This window comes from Pollachius pollachius (assembly GCF_949987615.1).
Source record: "Pollachius pollachius genome assembly, chromosome: 4".
NCBI lineage: Eukaryota > Metazoa > Chordata > Actinopteri > Gadiformes > Gadidae > Pollachius > Pollachius pollachius.
Window position 1 is genome coordinate 16,797,738 of NC_136937.1, and position 22,429 is coordinate 16,820,166.

Genomic DNA, 22,429 nt, shown 5'->3' on the forward strand with positions numbered 1-22,429 from the left:
GAGGACCATCACAGGTCACAACACGAAGACCAGAGCTACTGGGGGGACAATGCAGACAATGGAGAGGGCGAACGAGCTGAATGACTTCTTCAATAGGTTCAAACAGCCCTCATCCCCCCCAACCCCCCCCCCCCAACCTCAGCACAATCCCCGCCTCACATCACCACAGACCAGGTCAGAGGACAGCTGAGGAAGCTCCGGCCCAGGAAAGTAGCAGGCCCGGACAAAGTGTGTCCGAGACTACTGAAGACCTGCGCTGCAGAACTTGGGGAACCACTACAACGGATCTTCAACCTTAGCCTGTGGCTAGGGATAGTGCCCACGCTCTGGAAGACATCCTGCATCATTCTGGTTCCAAAGAAGAACAGGCCCAGCGAGCTGAATGACTTCCGACCGGTGGCACTCACTTCACACCTGACGAAGCCGTTAAAGCGGCTCTTCCTCAGCCTCCTCAGGCCCCAGGTACAACACGCCAAGGACTGCCTGCTGTTCGTGTACCAGCCAGATGTTGGTGTGGAGGACGCCATCCTATACATGCTACACCGAGTCCACTGCCATCTGGATAAGGGAAGCAGCACATTGAGGATTCTCTTCTTGGACTTCAGTGCCTCCAGTGCCTTTAACACCATCCAGCCCCCTATGCTTCAGAACAAACTGAATGGGAGTGGACCCCTATCTGGTGGACTGGATTGACGATTACCTCACTGACAGGCCATAGTACGTCAGGCTGAAGGACACCACTTCTGACGCTGTGGTCAGCATCACTGGAGCCCCCCAGGGCACAGTGCTGGCCCCTCTTCTCTTCACCCTGTACACCTCAGACTTTTGTTACAACTCGGAGCTATGTCACATACAGAAGTACGCCAATGACACAGCCATCGTTGGGTTTATCAGGGGTGACAGAGAGGAGGAGTGTCGGAGTCTGGTGGGGGACTTTGCTCTCTGGTGCCACACTAACCGGCTACAGCTCAGCACCTCTAAGACGAAGGAGCTGGTCATTGACTTTGGGTGGTCCAGACCAGTCCTGCTAGAGGGAGCTGAGGTGGAGGCTGTAAAGTCTTACAAATACCTCGGGGTGTGGCTGGATAATAAACTGGACTGGACAACACACACCAGCCTACCTGTATGGGAAGACACAAAGCAGGTTGTACTTCCTTAGGAGATTGCGGTCCTCAACATCTGCAGAAAACTGCTGTGGATGTTTTACCAGTCTGCGGTTGCCAGCGTCCTCTTCTACACTGTGGTGTGGTGGGGAGGCAGCATATACAAGAGGGACACCTACAGACTGGATAAACTGATCAGGCGGGCCAGCTCTGTGGTCCGCATGAAGCTGGACTCACTGGTGACAAACTGCTGGACATTATTGACAATGCCAGCCACCCCCTGCACACCATCGTCAGCAACCAGAGGAGCCTGTTCAGTGGAAGGCTGCTCCTTCCCATGGTTAGGACCAACAGACTAAATAACTCCTTTGTCCCTCATTCCATCACACTCCACAACTCCTCACTCGGGTAGAGGAGGAGGAAATAGAGGAAATAGAGTAAAGAGGTCAGAAGGGAAAGAGTGGTGCACTGTGTAATAACCTATTACTGTGTAATAATCTAATCTACCCATATACATACATGGACACTATTCTTCTTTTTTTGTGCAATAACCTAATCCACCGCTTAATTTAACTGCTAATTTAATTTATTTAACTGCTAATTTCTGCGAATGTCATTTGTCATTCATCATTTATTTATTTATTTATTTATCCACGGTATAACAACACAATGCCATACACAGCCATATATCTATCTATGTTTATCCTCTATACAGTTCTCTACATTTGTTTCCTTTTATTTTACTTGAATCCTGTTTTACTTACTCTACTTTCAATATGGTTTACTGTTATTGTTTACTTTTTATAGTTAGCTAAGAGTTTATTGTTTTATCTTATACTGTATATATATATATATATATATAGTGTTGTGTTTCTGTAAGCTACTGGCAATTCAATTTCCTTGAGGGAGTTATCCCAAAAGGATCAATAAAACCAAGTCTAAGTCTAAAAGTCTATCAGCCCTATGGCAGTGACATCTTGTTTTTCCACCAGACTGGCAGGATGTATCTGGGGCTCACTTGTGTGACCAGGAAAGAACCAGAAGGTGTGGGAGGGAGGAGCGAGGTCAGGTGTATTGATTTTAAAATATGTAAATGAGCTTGATCACTCAGAGTTTAATTTGAAAATTAAATAGAATGGCCCATCTAATGATTACAAATGTGTCAGCAATAATATGACATCATCAATCATAAAACATGATGTACCAGAGACGCCAGAGATGTCTCTGTGTTAATAGATCTCAGTGTTGAAATACAATACCATTGAACAATCGGCCATATCCCCCCCACCACCCCATCGCCCCGCTCACTCTGTCTCACCACAAGAAAAACAGCGCAAACTGTAAACAAATGAACAATTACTCTGGTTGCGAGGTCCTGTGCTGGTGTGGGGCCCGGGTTCAGCGGTGTCTTCCTCTGATGAATAGGGCCCTCGCATGGGGGCCCACGTCTGTGCTTTGTGTTTAACCAAACATAAACATGCCATCTCATTGCACCCACGCTGAACAAATGGAGGCACTCTGTACCAGGCCAAGGAGTCGCCTGCAGCTAGGCGCTTTCAAATTAAAAGCGTGTCTCGTTGTTGGGGCTCCGGAGCAAAAAGGGAGTGAATGGTTGTGTGCCGCAGTGTGGGACGAGGAAAGTCAGGGTGCAAATCTGTGTGATTTACAGCGGCGCTGTCACAGTTGCATGCACACACACGCACGCACACAGAAGCACACACACATGCACACAAACACACATCAACGCAGACCCAGCATGCACAGCCTTATTATTATTATTAATTAATGAATTAATGTATTTATTCAATATATTTATACATTTTTTATTTGAGGGTGAATAATGAGCCGGGGAAATCAAACAAACTCAAAATCCCACAAACCGGACTAACACAACTGTAATGTCCAGGTAAAGGCACTGTGACCTTGTGTATAGATGTATGTAGTGACCGTGTGCCTGTGTGTGTGTCCCAGGGTCCAGGGGCGAGTCCCTCCAGTCCGGGACCCTCCCCCGCTTCCTGCAGGAGCCCGACGACGCCTACATCATCAAGAGCAACCCCATCAAGCTGCGCTGCCGGGCCCAGCCCGCGCTGCAGATCTTCTTCAAGTGCAACGGGGAATGGGTCCATCAGAGCCAGCACCTGGCCCAGGAGCACACCGACCTGGGCACCGGTACGACCGTACCTCACGCACGCACACACACACGCACCGAGCACGCATGCACCGAGCACGCACGCATGCACGCACACACACACTACTCACACACGCACACACTCACTCGCTACCTTGCTCACTCACTTACTCACTCGCTCGCTCATAAATTCACTTACTCACTCACTCAGATAGACACACACACACATGCAGACACACACAAAACTGGATACAGTGTGTACTGGACACCCCACCCTCCCCGAAACATACACACACACACTGGATTCAGTGTACCGTAAGTTTGGAAAAAAAACACTACAGCTATATATACAGACACAGGTTCAGATCCCAGTACACTACACTGTGCAGTGAGGCATATACACACACACACACAAAAACACACACACACACACACATATGCACCCATGCAGTCATGCATGCTCATGCGCGCACACACTCGTCATAGACACAACCTCCAACTTCAACTCAATCCTACGCATATAAAGTACACAATTCTTGTACATACGTACACACACCTACACACATTACACACACACACACACACACACACACACACACACACACACAAACACACACACACAAACACACACACACACACACACACACACAAACACATGCACATATATAACCTCTAGCTCCCCCCCTTAACCCTTAAAGTATATATCTGCCTGGCAGCGTTAGCTCATGTGTCACGTTTAATATGGCGGTAATAGGAGCGCAGTAGCCCCTCAGCCATAAAAGGCTTTTATTGTTTGATTGTTCGATACTGCGTCTTTCAGTGCCTGAGAGATGATGAAGGTCGGTTGGCTGATGTGTGATGCAACCCGCTGAAACGCGGGCCGCGTTTGATCCCGCCTTTATGTGGCTCCATGTTCGCGCTGAAAGAATTGAACTGGATCAACCCGATCTTGATCAAGATTGGTTTTCAAGCGAGAAGAGAGATCATAATGACAACTATGGAGTTAAACACGTCGACTTGACGACCAGAAGAACGATGGGCAAAATCACACATTCGCAGTTAAATTGGTGGAATCAAAACTTTCGCTCCAATTTGCGATAACTTGCAGCGATCCTGAATTGGATATAATCACGAAATACGTGAAGGGTTACGACACAAAAAAGTGTGGCCTCAAAATACCGTTCCTAATTGTGAATGTGAAGGCCATGACCAACGAGCCCGATGGCTATCTGCTGTTAGCGGCCGAGACCCGGTCGCTACGTCTTCACTGGCTCGGTCGTTTATAGACCCACTCCCATCTGTCTCCTTATCACCAGTCACCATCGCTCTCCTTTCGCTCTCTACTTCTGTCTCTCTCTTTCTCACTCTAGCCATCTCTCGCCCTCTTTATCGCTCTCTCTCGCCCTCTCTCTCTATCTCACCCTCCTCTGGGACAGTTGGGGCAGATAGTGGATGAAATGAGAGAAGACGGGGGAGAGAACGGGAGAGGAATGGGTAGGGGATGGAGGGAGGGGGAGGGAGGGAGGGAAAATTGTGAGAGAGATAAAGAGAGATAGAGAGAGAGAGACAGAGTGGCTGTGAAAGTACGGGGAGGGCAGCAGAGAGAGAGTGAGTAGCAGGCAATGCAGCTCCCCCCCTACACACACACACACACACACACACACACACACACACACACACACACACACACACACACACACACACACACACACACACACTGCTGCCAGACATTGCGAGATGGATCTTTATTCTGGACTAGCATGCCAGAGGACTGAAAATAAGAAAGAAGTTGAAGTGCCCATTTATATTTTTATTTTATTCAGCACTTTCTGATCTCATCTGCAGCTAATATAGGATATATTTGCACAGAGTGGGCTGGTCATGCTGTGAGGTCAAATAGAATGTGTGTATATATAGTCACCAGCCTCGTATTTGTTATATTTAATTTACGACTCTTTAATGGTATTTTTAGGACCTCTTGCAGCAAAATATTGTACCTGTTCCCGTAAGTACTGTAATACAAACTAGCTAAAATTACTTATTTTATCATGTTATTCCAACTTCTAATGCAAAATAATTAAAATAGCTATCATGAATAAATGAAGGATTAATTATGGACCAAATAGAATACTACAAAAGTCATCATTTATGTCCTGACATGTTATTCAATAAACATGATAGTCCATGAATCCTGACGTCATTGCCAATTCCATATGCATTGCTTGAATATAAACATATACAAAATAAATTGTCAACCTTAGTCATTCATAATGTAATGAACATACATTATTCAAAAGTCTGGATTCTTGGTTAATAACCTCCGCATTGCTAGCGTCGTCCCCACATATTCCCGTTAACCTTCAGCGTTGAAGTATTACAATGTTCACCGAGTAACAGGCCAAATGGCTGTATTAATCATGAAGTTAGCCTTACACAAACTGTGGGGATCCGTTTTATATTGAAACTTGCTATGTGTGTGAGTATACAGAATTTGTTTCTATCAAACACAAAAAGAGGCTCAACTTAATGACAAAAGAAGTACATATAAATAAATAAATCATTTATGATATATAGTCCAGGAAATAGTTCATAATCATAAGGATTTGTAGGGAAAAATGACTGGGAGGGTGTGAATACTTCAATAATAATAATCTACTAGAATGTATTGAATTTCCTTTAGGTAAAACCATGTCTGGCATTCGGCCCTGTAATTAGTGGTTTTACCTGAAATCAAATCCAGCTATACAGTTATTTATAGTTCTAATACTGTTGGTCGAACACATACGGAATACAGAGAGTGCTTTCAAAGGCCAACTTTATCATGTATTTGTTCATGTATCATCCTCCTTCATTCATTCATTCATCATTCATATCCTCTGTATTATTATTATGAAACGATAACTTGTGAGGATGGGGAAAGATGCTTCCCCTATAAGTCTATGGACAAGTAACACGTTCATCCACAAGTCACCATACTTCTTTTAATGAGCTTGTGCGGTGTGGTTAGGGTAGTAGTGGCCATCCTCTCATTCATGCGATTGATTCATTCACCACCAAGAAATTGCTTCCAAGACTTTGGATTAGGAGGAGATGGGAGCTTCAAAGCCGTAGCAGCTTGATATTCCTCCATTACCCAGAACGGGTTCCCTTACCCTTTACCCACAATGGGGGCCGACAACTCATCAAACAGCTAATCTGTAAAACAGCTAAAATTACGGTGTAGTGTACACGTTATAGTTGACATTCACACATTCTCACACAATCACAAACACACCTAAATAATTAAATTATTTCCTCACTGATTTAGTCAATCATTTCATGTTGTGATTTCAGATTTGAATCCTACGGTTGTGATTCAACAGTTCGGTAAATGTCGCGGCAGATAAGAGAACAAATGGAAACATATAAAAGCACTGATTGATGGCCAAAATTTGTGTCATAAACCAGAGCTATGTTGCTTTCAACATACTTGGCAATCACTCAGCCTAGTTAGAAAAGCATTTGTTCAGATATAGCTCCCTGTTGTTATTTCCTTCCCCCTCTAACCATGCTAAGCTCTCTTTGGCTCTATTTGCTTTCGACCAGAGCAAGTCGACCAAATCCTATCGAGCAAGGGTTCTGTTTTCTCTTCTGCTTAATGTACTGGTTGCCATGTTGTGGTACAACCCCCCCTATGGGGCTGCTTTGCATCATGTCTGCCAGGCTTCACTACATGATGTTGCCTGTCACAAAACTTGCATTTGCTCCTAGTTTGGCTCATGTTGCTACCCAGGAGCTCTATACAAGCCACAGTGAACCGAAATAGAAAGAAAACAAAGAACAGAACATATTGTTTGGGCACGGTTCCTGCTGTGTCATGGCTCTGCTGCGTATGCTATAGTTGGTGTTTGTGTGGTAACGGAGAGTCAAAGCCAGCACGTGTCGTTAGAATCATTCTGTGAGTTACCACCAGGGTGTTCCCTGCTCACGCTGAACACACACAAAACATGGTTTGTATTGATGAATCATTAATCATTATTCGCGTATATATAATGAGTTTGCGCTGGAAAATGCAGCTGCAATAATTGTCCGTGGTCGTCCGAACAATGTATTGGCGGTTGTTGCCGCGGTTACGCCTGTGTACTTGATCTTGCTGTCCTTTCTCAGCCCAGGGGGTACTGGGGATGGATTCTAGGATCAACATTGTTAGCCATGAAAAATGATCAAATGAATGAAAAAAAATCTCCCCGTTATAAATATACATAAATAATGTCCTATATAGTATACTGTCCCCACATATATAAAAATATAACTTGAGTTTAATCGTGCTATTATTAATCGTCAACAAGCCTTCTCAACTTGGGTCATACTGTTGTAATACAAGTCAAACCACTCCTATAGTTGTCTATATTGTGAATAAAGTTATGTTATGACCTTACGAATCATAATGTTTTGTCACATTGTGAATTAAGTTATGACATTAAGAAGTAATTTAGTTGAGTCATATTGTGAATAAAGTTATAAGTTATGACATTATGAAGTAATATAGTTGAGTCGTATTGGGAATAAGTTATAAGTTATGACCTTATGAAGTAAGATTGTTGAGTCGTATTGTGTATACAATTATGTTAAGTTATGAAATCATTGAGGTAGACTGTTGAGTCATATTGTGAATAATGTTATGATAAGTTAGGACGTTATGGAGTTATATTATTGAGTCATATTGTGAGCGTATTGCATTAGGAGGAGAGGAAATTACAGATCAATTATAGTAATGTTTTTCAATATTGTTTTGTCAATATTGTGACTTATATAGTTGAGTCAAGTTGTGTTTAGTCAAATGATTGAGCCATGTCTGTCAGTCAGCCGTCACTCTCGGGACAAATGTATTTATAGGATTGAATGATCCATGATGTTTATCCTGTGTGTGGGTGTGTGTGTGTGTGTGTGTGTGTGTGTGTGTGTGTGTGTGTGTCTGTGTCTGTGTGTGTCGGGGTGTGTGTCTTTGTGTGTGCATGTGTAAATATACATCAATATCTCTCCACACATGTATATCATCAAGGGCGTTTTATTAGATGCTGCAGATATACTTCAGGGAATCTGTCATCAACATGAATATGCTCTTCATCTTTACACAAATGGGAGAGATATTTCAGATATTTCTGCATTTGAATGACCTATGCTGCCCTGCAATGTTTCAATGGTCCTTTGTTTGAGTTAAGACTAAAAAAAGGGCATAATAGAGTGGATGAAGATGAAGTGGCACTGGGAGGCTATGTTGTGTGACGACGAAAACCTTGGATGCTGGATCATGGTTAAAGAAGCGAGGATGTTTCGTACTCGCGGCGTGTGGATGTTGCAAGGCAGTTTTCACTGTCCTTAGCCCATTACCCCCCCCCCCCCCCCCCCCCCCCCCCACCAGAAAAAACTCTCCAAATGCAGTGTGAGTTCGGAACTATATGATCAAAAGGTCAATATGGATGTGTCTTTCAAATACAATACTGTCGTTTATATTTACTCATCCTTGTCCAATTGGTAAGCCCTTTGATGCCAGCAGGCTGGCTCGACACACACACACACACATACAGACACACAGGAAACCGACTGCTACTAATACATTTTTATGGATGATTTTAGGAAGAACTGTAAAGTGATGGAGGGACTTTGGACTAAAGCCTATACCGTCCGAGGGGACTCAAGTTTGCAGGAAAAAAGTTAACAAGCGGTACAAAAATAGCCCGTCCAAGCCATGAAGTGAAGTATATCAAAGCACTTATTCCAAATTTACAAAGTCAACGACTAAGACAGCAAACAACATTAGAGTCTCGCCCACCACTGCGTGGGCGAGATAAGGGAGAAGGGGGGGGGGGCGGCGGGGGTTCAGGCATCCACCCAGAACTGAAAAGTTGATACTCGGATGGAGAGAGGAAGAGGAGGAAGAGGAGGAAGAGGAGGAGGAGGAGGAGGAGGAGGAAAGAGATAGGGAGGCTGGGGGGTAGTGACTGATCTAAGGGGGGTTGGGGTCTGGACTTGTAGTGGCGGCTCCTGCAGAGTCTTTTGATGGAGAGATAGAAGGGGAAGGAGGGCTGAACGGGGGGTAGAGGAGAGATAAGGCGAAAGAGGAGGAGGAGTGGAGGGGAGAGGAGTCGTGGCTCGTGGGAGTCCACCGCTGGGCGCTTCGATTACATCCAACGCTCCCAGAGCAATCCCCCACCCCAAGCCCTGAGTGGACCGGAGGAGACGGGGAGTCTGTGTGTGTGTGTGTGTGTGTGTGAAATCAACTTTTCTTATCAATGGATTTTCTGTGCACAGCATAAAGTTGCATACTGAATATTAAAGTGATAGTGTATCAGATTGCGCCCCTCCCAGTGAGACAGACGGACACGTCCAGAACTTGTGTCAGCTGTCACGGTCACTGCCTGGACAACTGCGTGACGCTAACTAGCCTAGCTCGGCCGGCTGGGTGGCATGAGTGGGAGGGGCTCCAGGAGTGTCGATAGCACGATTCTTGTAAACAGAGAGAGATACGAAGGGTCAAGGTGTACCTGGGGCGGCTGCTGGGGGGAGGATGGCTTGAAGTGCGGAACACAGGCAGCCGTACTCAGAGGGGATTTAGTGGACGAATTAGCACGAGACAATGGAGTGAAATGGAGATGAGGGGGCCTGGGGGAGGGAGGGAGAGAGAGATGGGTTGGAGTGAGTGTGAGGAGGGGGGGGGAGGGAGTGAGGTGGGGAGAGGGGTGAAGAAAATAATCGAGGAAGAGAGAGAGGTGGAGAATAAATAAATCGAGTGGGAAACAGGTTCAAGAAAGGTGGAGCAATAAATAGAGAGAGTGAAAGAAAGAAAGAAGAAGAGGTGAAAATAATGGTGAGAGGGAGCAAAAGGGCCTAGGCAAGGTAGTACGCGGGCGATCAAGGAGAACCGGGGCATTAGTGGATCTCTTTGCATAAACAAAAGGAGCCTTTTCCTCCTGGAGTGGGAGTGTTGGAGATGGAGTGAAGAGCAGAGGCGATAGAGCCAGGTGGAGAGTTAAGGGTGGAGGATGCGTCTTCTAAGCCAGCGAACAGGTTTTCCTGGCGCTGTTTCCTGAGCCATGGGCCTTGGGGTGGGGGGGGGGTGGAGAAGTGGGCAGAATCAGAACCAAAAAAAGCCGGGGAGAAAGAAATGGAGAAAGAAATCTGTATTTGCTTTGAATCAACTAGGGATGTAACGGTTATCGGTGTAACGGTAAACCCCGATACAAATGTTGTCAATAACAATTACCGTTTTCATTAAAAATAAAATTATTATCTCGGTGGGTAACAGCCGGCGTGGTTATCCACCGAGAGCAGAACGTGCAAGAAAAAAGTTTCTGCTTAAGGCAGCAATGCGTCTATTGCTATTGGTACATTCATAACTCAGTGTTTGTAATCCCAGAGCGAGGGACAGGGCTTGCTCCCCCTAAAAGGATAAGTCCCAACACACATCTAGGTCAGCCATATGTTAAAAGGCTCATTCTGTTCTGACCTCGCAACCAGCCGTTCATCACTGGCTCCCTGTACCATTTTAAGAGGGGGGATTGACAATATATGGAATAATATCAAAACCTGATTAAATGAGTTGGGTCTTTTTATATAAAACTATTCAAGCCAAATGAATCGCGTGTTTCTGGAGAGAAAAACAATTAGCTCAAGGGCTTCGCCGTGCGATTAGCATTTTCCTTGTTTTGCAGTTTTTTTATGCTAATGAGTCGGTGGGGCATTAAGAGACAATTATATTTAGAGCGTATCTTGTTTCTGTAATTTGACACGCTTCAGAGTTCAACAGTATTAAGTGGACAAACTGTAGGAGGGATGTGTTTTGATCGGTAAGAAAATGTAATGGGTAGAGTGCTGCCGTCTATTGGTTACTCCGAAAAAGATGCGACCCCATGAGGTCATGTGATTGGTAGAGGAAATATGGCCCTCTGCTTAGAGTGCTTTGGCCGTGACAAAAATTTGATTGGGTTTCAGTTTATGTAATAGAAACATAACATGGGGCGCAGGATGGTCTCATGATAAGGGTGATTGACTCCCAGTGTAAGGGTTTTTTGGTTCAAACCAGTGGTGTAGTGGGGAATTTTTTGGTGGGGGGACTATGTATGATATCTTCAAAATAATACTATGTTTACGCTCACTCGCAACCATTCAGAAGAAGTTTTAGGTTTGTTACTTGCCAACTATAGGAACTGTATGAACATGTTTAATAATAATGCTTCTTTCTCACTACTACACATATTACAAAAATAGGCCTACCTACAGGTCTACTAGGACTCAATTAATGGACTGCATAAAATGGGTCAGAAACGTACAGAAACATACGAATGAGAAAACGAGTGACAGAAACCGCGGCGGTCAAACACCAAGAACACAGCTGGACATAATGAGTCATTAACAAAGGTGACGGCCGTTTCATTAACAAGGACACACGGGGAGAGCTAAAGTGCAGGGAGTCCCTGGAAATGACACGCACAAGTACCAGCTGATGTGGTGAAACATGTAGTCACTTGGATTTTGTGTTGCTTTAACATTGAACAAACCGCTTGGTTGAAAAAACAAAAAGAACATACTTATCAGGAATATGCTGGGAGTCTGTTCACAAATCAGACTTTAGATTAATCATTTTGATTCTGATAGCAGGCCAGCTGAAATCTGGTTGAACGGGCGCTTCGATTTCTTTTCTCTGTATTTGTTTCGACCAACCATGGGGATCTGTACACCAGTAATCGGTGAACAGCAACACAAACTCGGCCAGCACTAGTGAAGTTATCCTGGTGGAAAAGACAGTTACGCTGAAACATCCTGTCCAGACACCGAAATTGTTTGTTAAAGCGTATCTTGAGCCTCTAATAATTACCGGGTGGACTAGCCACTGGAGAAACACACTTCTTCAAATCCTCCTCTGGAAGCTCGATTCCTTCGCGATGGTCGTAGATAAAAATCTCTCGTCAAAGAACCACAAGGTGTGACTCCGCCCCCTTTCAGTCATTGGCTTCCGGCCCGGCTCTGTCGCGCCTCCCGTCAATCACCACGGTGTCTTTCCTTCTCCATCCAGGGGTGAAGTTCCGCGAGGTCCTGATTAACGTGTCGCGGCAGCAGGTGGAGGACTTCCACGGGCCCGAGGACTACTGGTGTCTGTGTGTCGCCTGGAGCCACCTGGGGACGTCCAAGAGCCGCAAGGCCAGCGTCCGCATCGCATGTGAGTGGGGGGGCTGTGTGTGTGTGTGTGTGTGTGTGTGTGTGTGTGTGTGTGTGTGTGTGTGTGTGTGTGTGTGTGTGTGTGTGTGTATTCACACGTAGGTCAGTGTGTACATATTGTTTTTTGTTTTCAAAGTTTGTCTTGTGGGTGTTTCAAATTTTGTTTTTGTTTGTTTTAATTGCTGACTATTGTGTTTATGCTGTCTATGTTTTAAATGGTGTTTGTGTGTTTGTTTAAAGCTTTGTCTATGTTTCACATTCATTAATGTATCTAAGGTGTGTGTGTGTGTGTGTGTGTGTGTGTGTGTGTGTGTGTGTGTGTGTGTGTGTGTGTGTGTGTGTGTGTGTGTGTGTGTGTGTGTGTATGTGTGTGTGTGTGTGCGTGCTCCTCCTGATCCGCTCTGCTCTGCTGTTTCCTTCCAGACCTGAGGAAGAACTTTGAGCAGGACCCCCAGGGCACCGAGGTGCCTCTTAAGGGCATGATCGTGCTGCACTGCCGGCCCCCAGAGGGCGTGCCATTGGCCGAGGTACGGTCCCTCCCCTTTGTCCCCAACCTCCCACCCCCCACCCCCCCCCCCCCATCCAAACCTGTACCGGTTAAAGCACCTTGTTATTTCTAATGTTACACACACACACACACACACACACACACACACACACACACACACACACACACACACACACACCTCCTGCCCTTGTTAGTTAAGACCAATCACCTTTAAAAGCACAGTGTCACCTTTCCACCCGCCCCAGGACACAGAAGAATATCTGTGGCAATACCCTTCTCTGGGTATTGCCATACCAATATCCTTTACAACCATGAAGGCTTTGTGGTTGTACCTTCCTTATCCCTCCTCCCACACTGGTCTGAGGGTGTCTGAGAAGTGGATACTGTGGGGGTGTATCAGGCAGCTCTGGGACAGTGGGGAGAGGGGGAACAGGAATCTTAACAAACAGTCTGAGAACAAGGACCATGATGCAATGTTTTGTGGCGGGATCGTGTAGGGCAGTGGTTCCCAACCTTGGGGTCGGGACCCTACTCGGGGTCCCCTGAGAGGCACATGGGGTTGCAGGGGATTGCAGACATAAGCTTTAGATGTTTGATGACCCATTTTACCAAACCTTTTTAATCTCATAAAAGTCCTGATTATAGGAAATAACTGCCTATTGATTCACAGCCAGGAGCAAACTGTCTCTTATTAATTATTGTGTGATAGAGCGATGCGATGAACTTCACCAGGACATAGATGTTGTAATTGTTTTTTGGAGGTTAAAACAATCTGTGTTCACAAAAGTTGAAGTTGGGGTTGCCAACATTTCCAGAGCTAGAAATGGGGTCAAGGGCCACAAACAGTTGGGACCCATTGGTGTGGCTGTTTCACTCCCAGCTGAATGGTTCTGGCTTTTATGTCGACAGCCTACCCTAATCACCCTTGTATGAGAGGCCAAACCCTGACCTACTGTTGACACGTATTCTCAACTGTGTTCAGTCTGTAGCATGCTTTGGATACAAGTGTCCCTAACTGACTCCATGGTAGTCTGAGTCATTCAGAGTCCTCAATATTCAGAGACAGGTTTAGTGTTTTTGTTCCAGGTTCTGGCATCTGCTGCAGCGGTGGGTGATTTGTTTAATTGCTAAACTTTATTTGAGCCTAAGACACGGCAGATTTCGACTTATTTTGCTTATTTTGTTCCAGGGTCTTGCATCTGTTGTAGCATTGTGATCATTTGTTTAAATGCTCAACACAACAACACAATGGTCGACAGAACCACATTTAAATATTCAAATGTTTGCTTTTTTCACAAATGTTAGTTAGAGTTTCAAGTTTTTTTATTAATAAAGCTCCTCTCTCTCTCTCTCTCTCTCTCTCTCTCAAAGTTCACCCAAAGCCCTTCCAATGTAATTATAATGTGATGAACACAAACATTTCCTCAGACGGGTGGGGGAATGGGATTTCACCCCAGGGACACAGAGAAGATTGTGACCCATCCTGACGTGGTTCAGAGTGCCCTCCTGGTGTCATTCAGATTGGCTTGGATTTGTTGGTCTGATTCCTGAAACTCATCACAACATGGGGGTGGGTGGTGCGAGTGTGTGTGTGTGTGTGTGTGTGTGTGTTTGATCTCCACATGGAAATTGCTTTCAACGATAAAATCATTAAGTACCAGCCCATTCTGGAAATGCAAAGGGACCTAGGCTATCAGTGCAAGCTAATAGTGTTCATTTTTGTCAGCTTGGGGCATGTCCACAACCATGTTTTCAGTTTGTTATGGCTGGCAGGGCTCTCCAGCAGAAAATCTAAACACAACTAGCAAGGTTCTGTTCCATATCAGCAGTGATAGGCTGTCTTGTAGTGTGGCGCAGGAGATGTTTTTTGTACCCTTGAACAAAGAACTATCTCATCTCTGAAATATTTGTGTCCTGTCTCTTGTGATGTAATTGGTGGATTCAAAAAAATAATTAAAGTGTGTGTGTGTGTGTGTGTGTGTGTGTGTGTGTGTGTGTGTGTGTGTGTGTGTGTGTCTGTGTGTGTATAAGGTTTCAATCAATGTTTTGATTGAAATGAATGGAGCAACGTGAAAAAACGCAATCTTACCATGCAAATCTAATTACCTTCCTATCACTTCCACTTCCCACGGAACAGAGTCAGAGACTTTGGGCCCACAGTCATGGAGTTATTAGTTATTATCCTCCCACCAGGAGGGAATTTTGGGAGCCTCGCCTTGTTGCTCAAGGTGAAGCTAAAACACAGGCTGGTACAAAAACGGCATGTATTAGCATTAGCTCACACCGCTTTGAACCAGATTGAACAAATAACACTACTATTATTAAACGATATGGTTGCTATTTCGGCCATTCACAGACTGTCTAGCGTGATTCTGGAGTGCAGAAACCATTATTTTGTTGATGGATTCTGTGTTGTTGTGTGTTAGCTACCACCTGTAGCGGCGCAGCTGGACTGGGATGGAGGTCAACGGTGTTTTAGGATGTGATCAATAATAGTCTTTTGTATCTTTCAGGATATTTATTCAGCATTCACAGGGTTCATTCATTTAACCGGCATCCGTTGGGTAGCCACAAGCAATCACCACCCCGGTACAAACACACATGCGCACTTATACCTTCTAGCTTGGTACAGTGGCTCACCTGTGACAATGCGTACGAGCATTGCCTATCGTTCTACAAACGGGTCAAGCTGTCCATCGTTTGAACCTATCCAGAACCAGAACCCCTGTAGGCTGCTGTTCCCCAGCAAAGCCAGTGGCAACTATCATGGGCAGTGGTCCATACACGCCATCTTCCTGACACAGATGATTGATTACAAAAAGTATTTATTTATTTCATTGGGTCATCATTTCCCTGACCCTCCCAACACTGCAATATTATTTTCTTTATTTAGTCAAGCGAAACTTACAAAATCACTGGTTTCAATGATCATTTGCAGATTCTTTGGAAGATGTATGTATGTTACAAGTAAAAGTGTATCGAATCACATCAAATCTCATAGATTATTCCGCTAATCAAACCTAGCCGCACTAAATCCTTTCAACTAAAGCACCGCTCCTCGTGTGTCGTATCGGCGCCGCTGTAATCAAGGTGTGTATCAAATCGCTTTAGAGGAGGAAGGCACATCCCTACTAACTAGTGAAACTGTCACTAAAATGACTCTCAAGGAAGACTGTGTCCTCATCACACTACAAACGAAATGGACATGAGAGTGGCCTGTGTGTGTTGTGTGTACCCGGCATATTAACCCACACTGCTATCTTAAGTGGGAGAAATTCCAATTAAGCTCTTCAGTCTTCTATTCCTCCATCAACCTTTGGCTTATCAGGCTGCTTTGAGGCCCCTTATCAGGCGGCTTTGAGGCCCCTTATCAGGCTGCTCTGAGGCACCTTTTCAGGCTGCTTTGAGGGGGGGTCTCACATTCTGCAGGGACTACACCCCTAACGGGCCCACCACAACTGTTTCCATTGTAGTGCAACAGGAGGGTCACGATGGTTTATCTGAGCATTTTCTTATATATTTGATTTGTTATGTGTGTCATTATATGGAAAGACATTTAAGTCAATGGCTATTAAATAAATGAGGCAATGAATATATAAATATATAAATTATTCAATAAAGTTAAAGAAAATAAAATAGATTCATATTTGAAAGGGTCCCACAGGCAAGGCCGCCGCTCGCCATAGGCAGAGTACGCAGAGCGTGTAGGGCCCCAAGTACCTAGCGGGGGCCCCCAAAATTAAGGTACTAAAAAAATGTCATGATAATTATTAAATTATTACATTACAAAATATATAAATTTGTTATGAACAGGCCAACCGTTTTTCTTTCTTAATCGTGTACCCTAGCACTCAATTCGAGCAAATTACATGTTTTTACCTAATATATAAAAAGAGTACCCCCCCGCTTCCCTGTAATGGTACAGCCTTCAAAGCTCTCGTCTTTTTGCATTGGAGGAGGAGTATCCTTTCTCAGGGCAGTTTTTCTAAACTGAAACTCATTAAAACATATCTACGGTCAAAAATGGGACAAGAATGCTTAAGTGGCACATAGGGTGTATTATGATGACGTGATTTTGCTGCCAGGAAAAGTCATTGTGCACCTTTGTAAAGCCTCCTGCAATTGCTGAGGATGCACACGCAATGTATTATTGCATACTATCCAACATTTATAGTTCTGCATCGTGCATGGAAAATATTTTGATTAGGACAATACTGCACTTTGAGGTAGTTTTTGGGTGTGTGAAAAAGAGTTGTGTGTTTGTCTGTTTTGATGACTTCCTTTTATAAATTATTCATGTGCATAATTATTTTAGTTCATCTTCAGAGCTTGCAGATGTTATTATATTGTATCTCCCTGACCAATTTATGACAAATTATGCCTAGGGCCTCCAAAAGCTTAGCAGCAGGCCTGCCATCATGTGTGAGTGTGATTAGCAATTACAAGCTACAACATTATCAGAAAAATCAGCCTTTTCCTGTGCTTATTGACATCACAAGTGAGTAATGGCTTGTAATGGCTAATCACACTCACACCTGGTGGTCAAATAGGAGCCCTTTAAAAAGGAGTCGGCTAAACACAAAAGTAAAAGAAAAACTCAAATGCACAAGTAGAAAGAACATCAAACCCAGCCTTCGTAGCACTCAGAGGGAGGGAGGAGACACAGAAGAGGATCAAACAGGCGCTAAAGCGTGTGGGAGGAGTTGCCTTTGAGGGTGAATGACTCGCCTGGCAGTGTGAGGGTTGCTGGTTGAATCACGTGGCAAGGTCGACACCTCCGTTGATGTGCAACTCTGTGTGTGGTTAATGTGAGCGGGTGACTGCGAGGGCATCCATTGTGAAGCACTCCGAGCTCCCATGAGGTCAGACTTTATAAGTGTGATCCAAAAAATCACAAAATATATAGTGCATGAAAATTATCCAATCCACGAGAGAGAGCCTTGTGACAGCGCTGCAGAGATCAGTCGGAGGGTCGTTGAACGCCGGAGAAGGGGGAGATGGGGGACAGCTGGGCGACGCCTCTCTGGCGCGTTGGACTCCGTTAACCAGCTAGACGTCAGTGGTGGTTACTCTCGGTGTTTACGCATTGTGAGGAGTCACAATGTCACTGCGGCCGAACTGGAACCGAAAGAACACTTTAAGCCTGAACCGAGCTGCCCTCGACACCAGGACATGTCAAAACCCTCTTTCATATCGGCCCAAAGATGAGCATCAAAAGCACGCAGGAACAGTTGGTTCTGGATGAATTCGTAGGGAGACTAAGATACAGCGGTAAAAGGCACTCCCCATGCCCCCACAAAGAGTAAACACTGCATCACAGGAAGTAGTGTGTGTTTTGGACGGAGCTGGGGTGTCTTTTGAAGTGTCAAACTGACGTGATGAGTTGGTGAGTGTGCAAACGAGTCCTCCGGGGAGCTCCGGGATATCTTTAATCATAGGTGGAGCATGGATATAAAAGACATGCCCCCTCCCCCCCCGAGTACACACCGTCTCTAATATTATGAAAGATGACACCTGCTCTTAGATTAATCACATGATCAATCGACAAAGTGTCAGAAGGAGGCCTCATTAGTTCACACTTGATGGATCCGTGGACGGGTGTGGTTCTACTTTTTGTCTTTCCAAAATATCGTATAGTAGGGTTGTAACGGTACACAAAAGTGACGGTTTGGTACGTACCTCGGTTTTGAAGTCACAGTACGGTACAGGACGGTACAGTTCATAGTTAAGGGGAAAATTTAAAAAAAGCTTGTTTGTCAACAACAGAGAATGGCCGTAGATCAGCAGCAATGAAAACATCAATAGACTTGGTTAAGGCATTTGCCCGTTCTGAATTCCCAGACAGGAGTTGTTGAAATAGTGTCTTGAGCTGTGTTTGCACAGCTCGTTTTTTTTTCACAGCAACAGTAATAGTAACACCTGGATGGTGCCGTTTCAAATGCATGTGCTTGTGTGTGTGTACGTGCAGTACGTAGACACGGAGAGCCGACTCTGTAGCCGGAAAGCCTGTCGGAGACCTTCTTCTTCCGTAGCTTACGTGCGCATCCAATATTTTTTAACTATCCGTCGACGCAACGGAGACGGCAAGGGCTGTGATTGGTCCTCTAACAAAATAATGTACGGAATCACTTCTCTGGTTTGACTTTGCACCTTATTTATTTTGTACATTGTTTACTTTGCACATTAAGGACCAATTAAACATCAAATAAGATTTGAAAAGTTTTGGAAGTTTATTTACAACATTACTTACATGGTTTGTAGTCAACATATAAGATCGATCGGGCGGAGAATTGCATTGCGTATCCGACATCCCGACGGAGAACTGCGAATGCTCGAGGGGTCTCCATAGTTACGGAGTCGGATTACAGAGTCGGAGTAGTATACTTTGGCTAAACGGTCCTGGGGAACTCCGACTTCAAGTTTTAAATTCTGCATCGCAAAACAAGCCATTACATTCGCCATATTAACGCTATGTACGCCACATTTACGCACCACGGTCCACCTCTGTAACCACCGAGAAGTGCCTGTACCCTGACGGTTCGGTACAAATACTTTTAGTGTTACACCCCTAGTACACAGTATAATTTACCCTGAAGCATTTTGACATGTACCGTGGACGAGGACCCTTGCACATGTTTGTTTGTGTGTCTGTGTGTGTGTGGGTGTGTGTTTGTCTGTGTGTGTGGTTGTGTGTCTGTGTGTGTTTTTGGTTGTGTGTGTGTGTGTGTGTGTGTGTGTGTTTTTGTGTACGTGTGTGCTTGTGCGTGCAGCAGATATATTGCTTTTATTGCTATTTGGTTAGAATGTTTAGTTTTGTTAGTAACCCTTCATGGGGTATGGGCTCTTTAGTGAGAAACAATCATGTTTCAAACTCGATAGCAGACTTAACTATAACTCCCGACGATCAATGATCAAAACGGCAATCTTGTAAATCCAATCCTGAATCTTAGCAGGTAGGAAGAATGGTGGAGGGCCTGTTTCATCTTGTGATTTTAGGGGGACTCAATCTTTGCTTTTCTACCAGGTGGATTATATTTTAAACCTCCATCCTAATACCCTTAAAACAATGATTCTGTTTTTTTACGGAAGGATTGATGCCACAGACCGAGACTGTGAGTGTCTGTTCAACATTGAATATAGGTCAGTGCCTCTGTGTGCAGGCCATATTAACCTCAGATAAAAAAAGGCTTGTAAGTAGATTGACTTTTTGGCTCAGGTTCGTGGTTCATAAAGTAATGAGGTCTCAGTCTCCTTACTGGATTCTAACGACTGGCGAAGGTACTGAGCTTCCCCTTATTATATACAAATGAATAGTCACAACGCAAGGTTTGTTTGTGTAAAGTCCAAACACAGGTAGCTCCTCAAATGCTGTCAGATGTTTAATATACTTTAATATTAAATATGCATCGGGGGGATGTTAATCCGAGTGATTATTTTGAAACGGAGCCGGTTACTAATTACAATGATTGCTTCATCTAATTATTTTAATCATGTAACTTCCCACCAACAATATCATTTCTTAATGTATTCACCGTCTCCAAGGCAACACGTTCAACTGTGTACGCAAAGTTAACCATTAACTTGCACAAGTTGGTTGTCACAAGAAACTATGATTAGTACCCATCTTAGCCCCACCAGATAAGATAGCATTTGGGTAGCGATGGTGACTTCGATAAACAAATCACTGGGACTGAAATGAATAATTACAAATAACAAAGAAACATTTGAATTAGATCAGTGGAGCTGTATGAACGAGTGGTGGGTAGATTAGAGAGTGTTGTCAGTGGAAAGATTATTTTGTTTTAATGTATTCCCCACAACTGTTCCCATATTAGAAAAATACAGCTTAACTGTAAACATCCATCAAAGCAAAAATTTGGCACAAAACAGTGCAAACAAGGTTTGTACCGTCTTCCCTTGCGTTGTTCATCCTCTCTGAATACGTACGTGACATCAGAGAACCGGGGGACGCATTTCAGTTCAGATGTCTAATTGAAATACATCAGCTCCATGTAGTGTTTGGCGTTGTAATCGTTGCTCTTCCATATAAACGTAATTTCTCTGAGTACAGTGTGTGTGTGTGTGTGTGGGGGGGGGGGGGGGGGGGAACAAAGTAGGGAGAAAAGATCAGAGGAGTCAATATGGAGATTTTCTTGATGTTCCGTGATGACAGTTAGATATACGACAGCTCCCACAGCATCCGTCAGAGAGGAGAGGAGACTCAAATGAGTTTGAATGTGCAAACGGAGGTTATAAATAAACGGTGGCTGGGGAGGGAGAGAGGGAACTGCACGGAGCTTGCCCGCCTGCATGACTATCAATGACTGAGAAGAAGAAGAAGGAAATTAAAGGCTTGATGAAAGACTTGTGGGCCCATCAGAAGAAGAAAACAGAAGCCGAACACTTGTGACAACGCGGCCCCTGATTTATTGATTTCACAGCTCAACTTTTCTTTCGGGGTGCTGAGTAAGAGCAAAGCAATTTCGGAGTGTGTTGGCTGCTGTTATATTCCCTCGGCAAATACACACTCCCCACCACACACACGTAGACACACACACACACATAACAGACACAAACACACACGGACCACACACACAAGCACACCTCCTCAAAGAACAGACACAGGCCACGAAGCATACAGACACAAACACAAGGAACACACGCACACACACACACACACGAAACAAACGCAAACACACACACACACACACACATGTACAGAGGGATCACAAACACACAAAAAAAGCACAAAGATCACGAAACAAACACACACAGAACAAACACAGAGCCCACATGCACACAAACACATGTAAACACAGTGACATCCACGTATAAACACACACATTCTCTCCCTCTCACACACACAATCTGTCACAAAGACATTTGTACACTACACACACGCGTGTGGACACACAGACACACACACACAACGGAAACACAAACACACATACACATAGACTTTTTAGTCCTCAAACACAGCCATAAATGAACAGGCCCCTCTCCCTGGAGCCCAAAGTCAGTCTCCTCAATGAATGGCTCAGGCCAACGACGCACTAATAGCAATATACAGAGACAGTCGTGGCCAGGTGATCTCTGCATGCTCACGCCGCATTGTGTATGAGGGGGATATGGAAGTTTTTCTTTCAAATTTGAATCTCAAGGTGTAATCTTTTAGTAAGGTTATAATTATATCATTGCAATTAGAATAAATGTTGGTTGTGTGAAATCACTAGTTTGTTGAGCTCTTGTGTGAGTATTCAGGATGGGTTTGGGAAAAGTGATGATGGTGCTTTTCTTAGAGGAGCAGGAGAGCGACTGAAGGACCCGGGCCCTCAGGTCACACAAGTTCCAGGAACAAAGCCTGAGTAAACCTGTTCTTCCTAACCCCGACAACGCCTGTCAAATGATCAAACAGCCTCAAATCCTTACTTCCTTCTTAAGTATTGTCTAATTTGTGTTGTCGGAAGTCAACATTGGTCCTGGCTGATCCTGACT

General features: G+C 44.5%; 1 protein-coding gene across 1 annotated transcript in view; it reads left to right on the top strand.

The window, feature by feature from the left end:
• The window catches only part of LOC307074207 (netrin receptor UNC5D-like), a gene marked incomplete at both ends in the record, with an annotated part of 172,223 nt that overhangs the window by 91,940 nt on the left and 57,854 nt on the right, over nt 1–22,429 (top strand). The window contains 3 exons of the mRNA XM_079734232.1: nt 3,075–3,272; nt 12,284–12,427; nt 12,850–12,953. Coding sequence (XP_079590358.1) covers nt 3,075–3,272; nt 12,284–12,427; nt 12,850–12,953 — 446 coding nt within the window. The remainder of the gene's footprint in view (nt 1–3,074; nt 3,273–12,283; nt 12,428–12,849; nt 12,954–22,429) is intronic.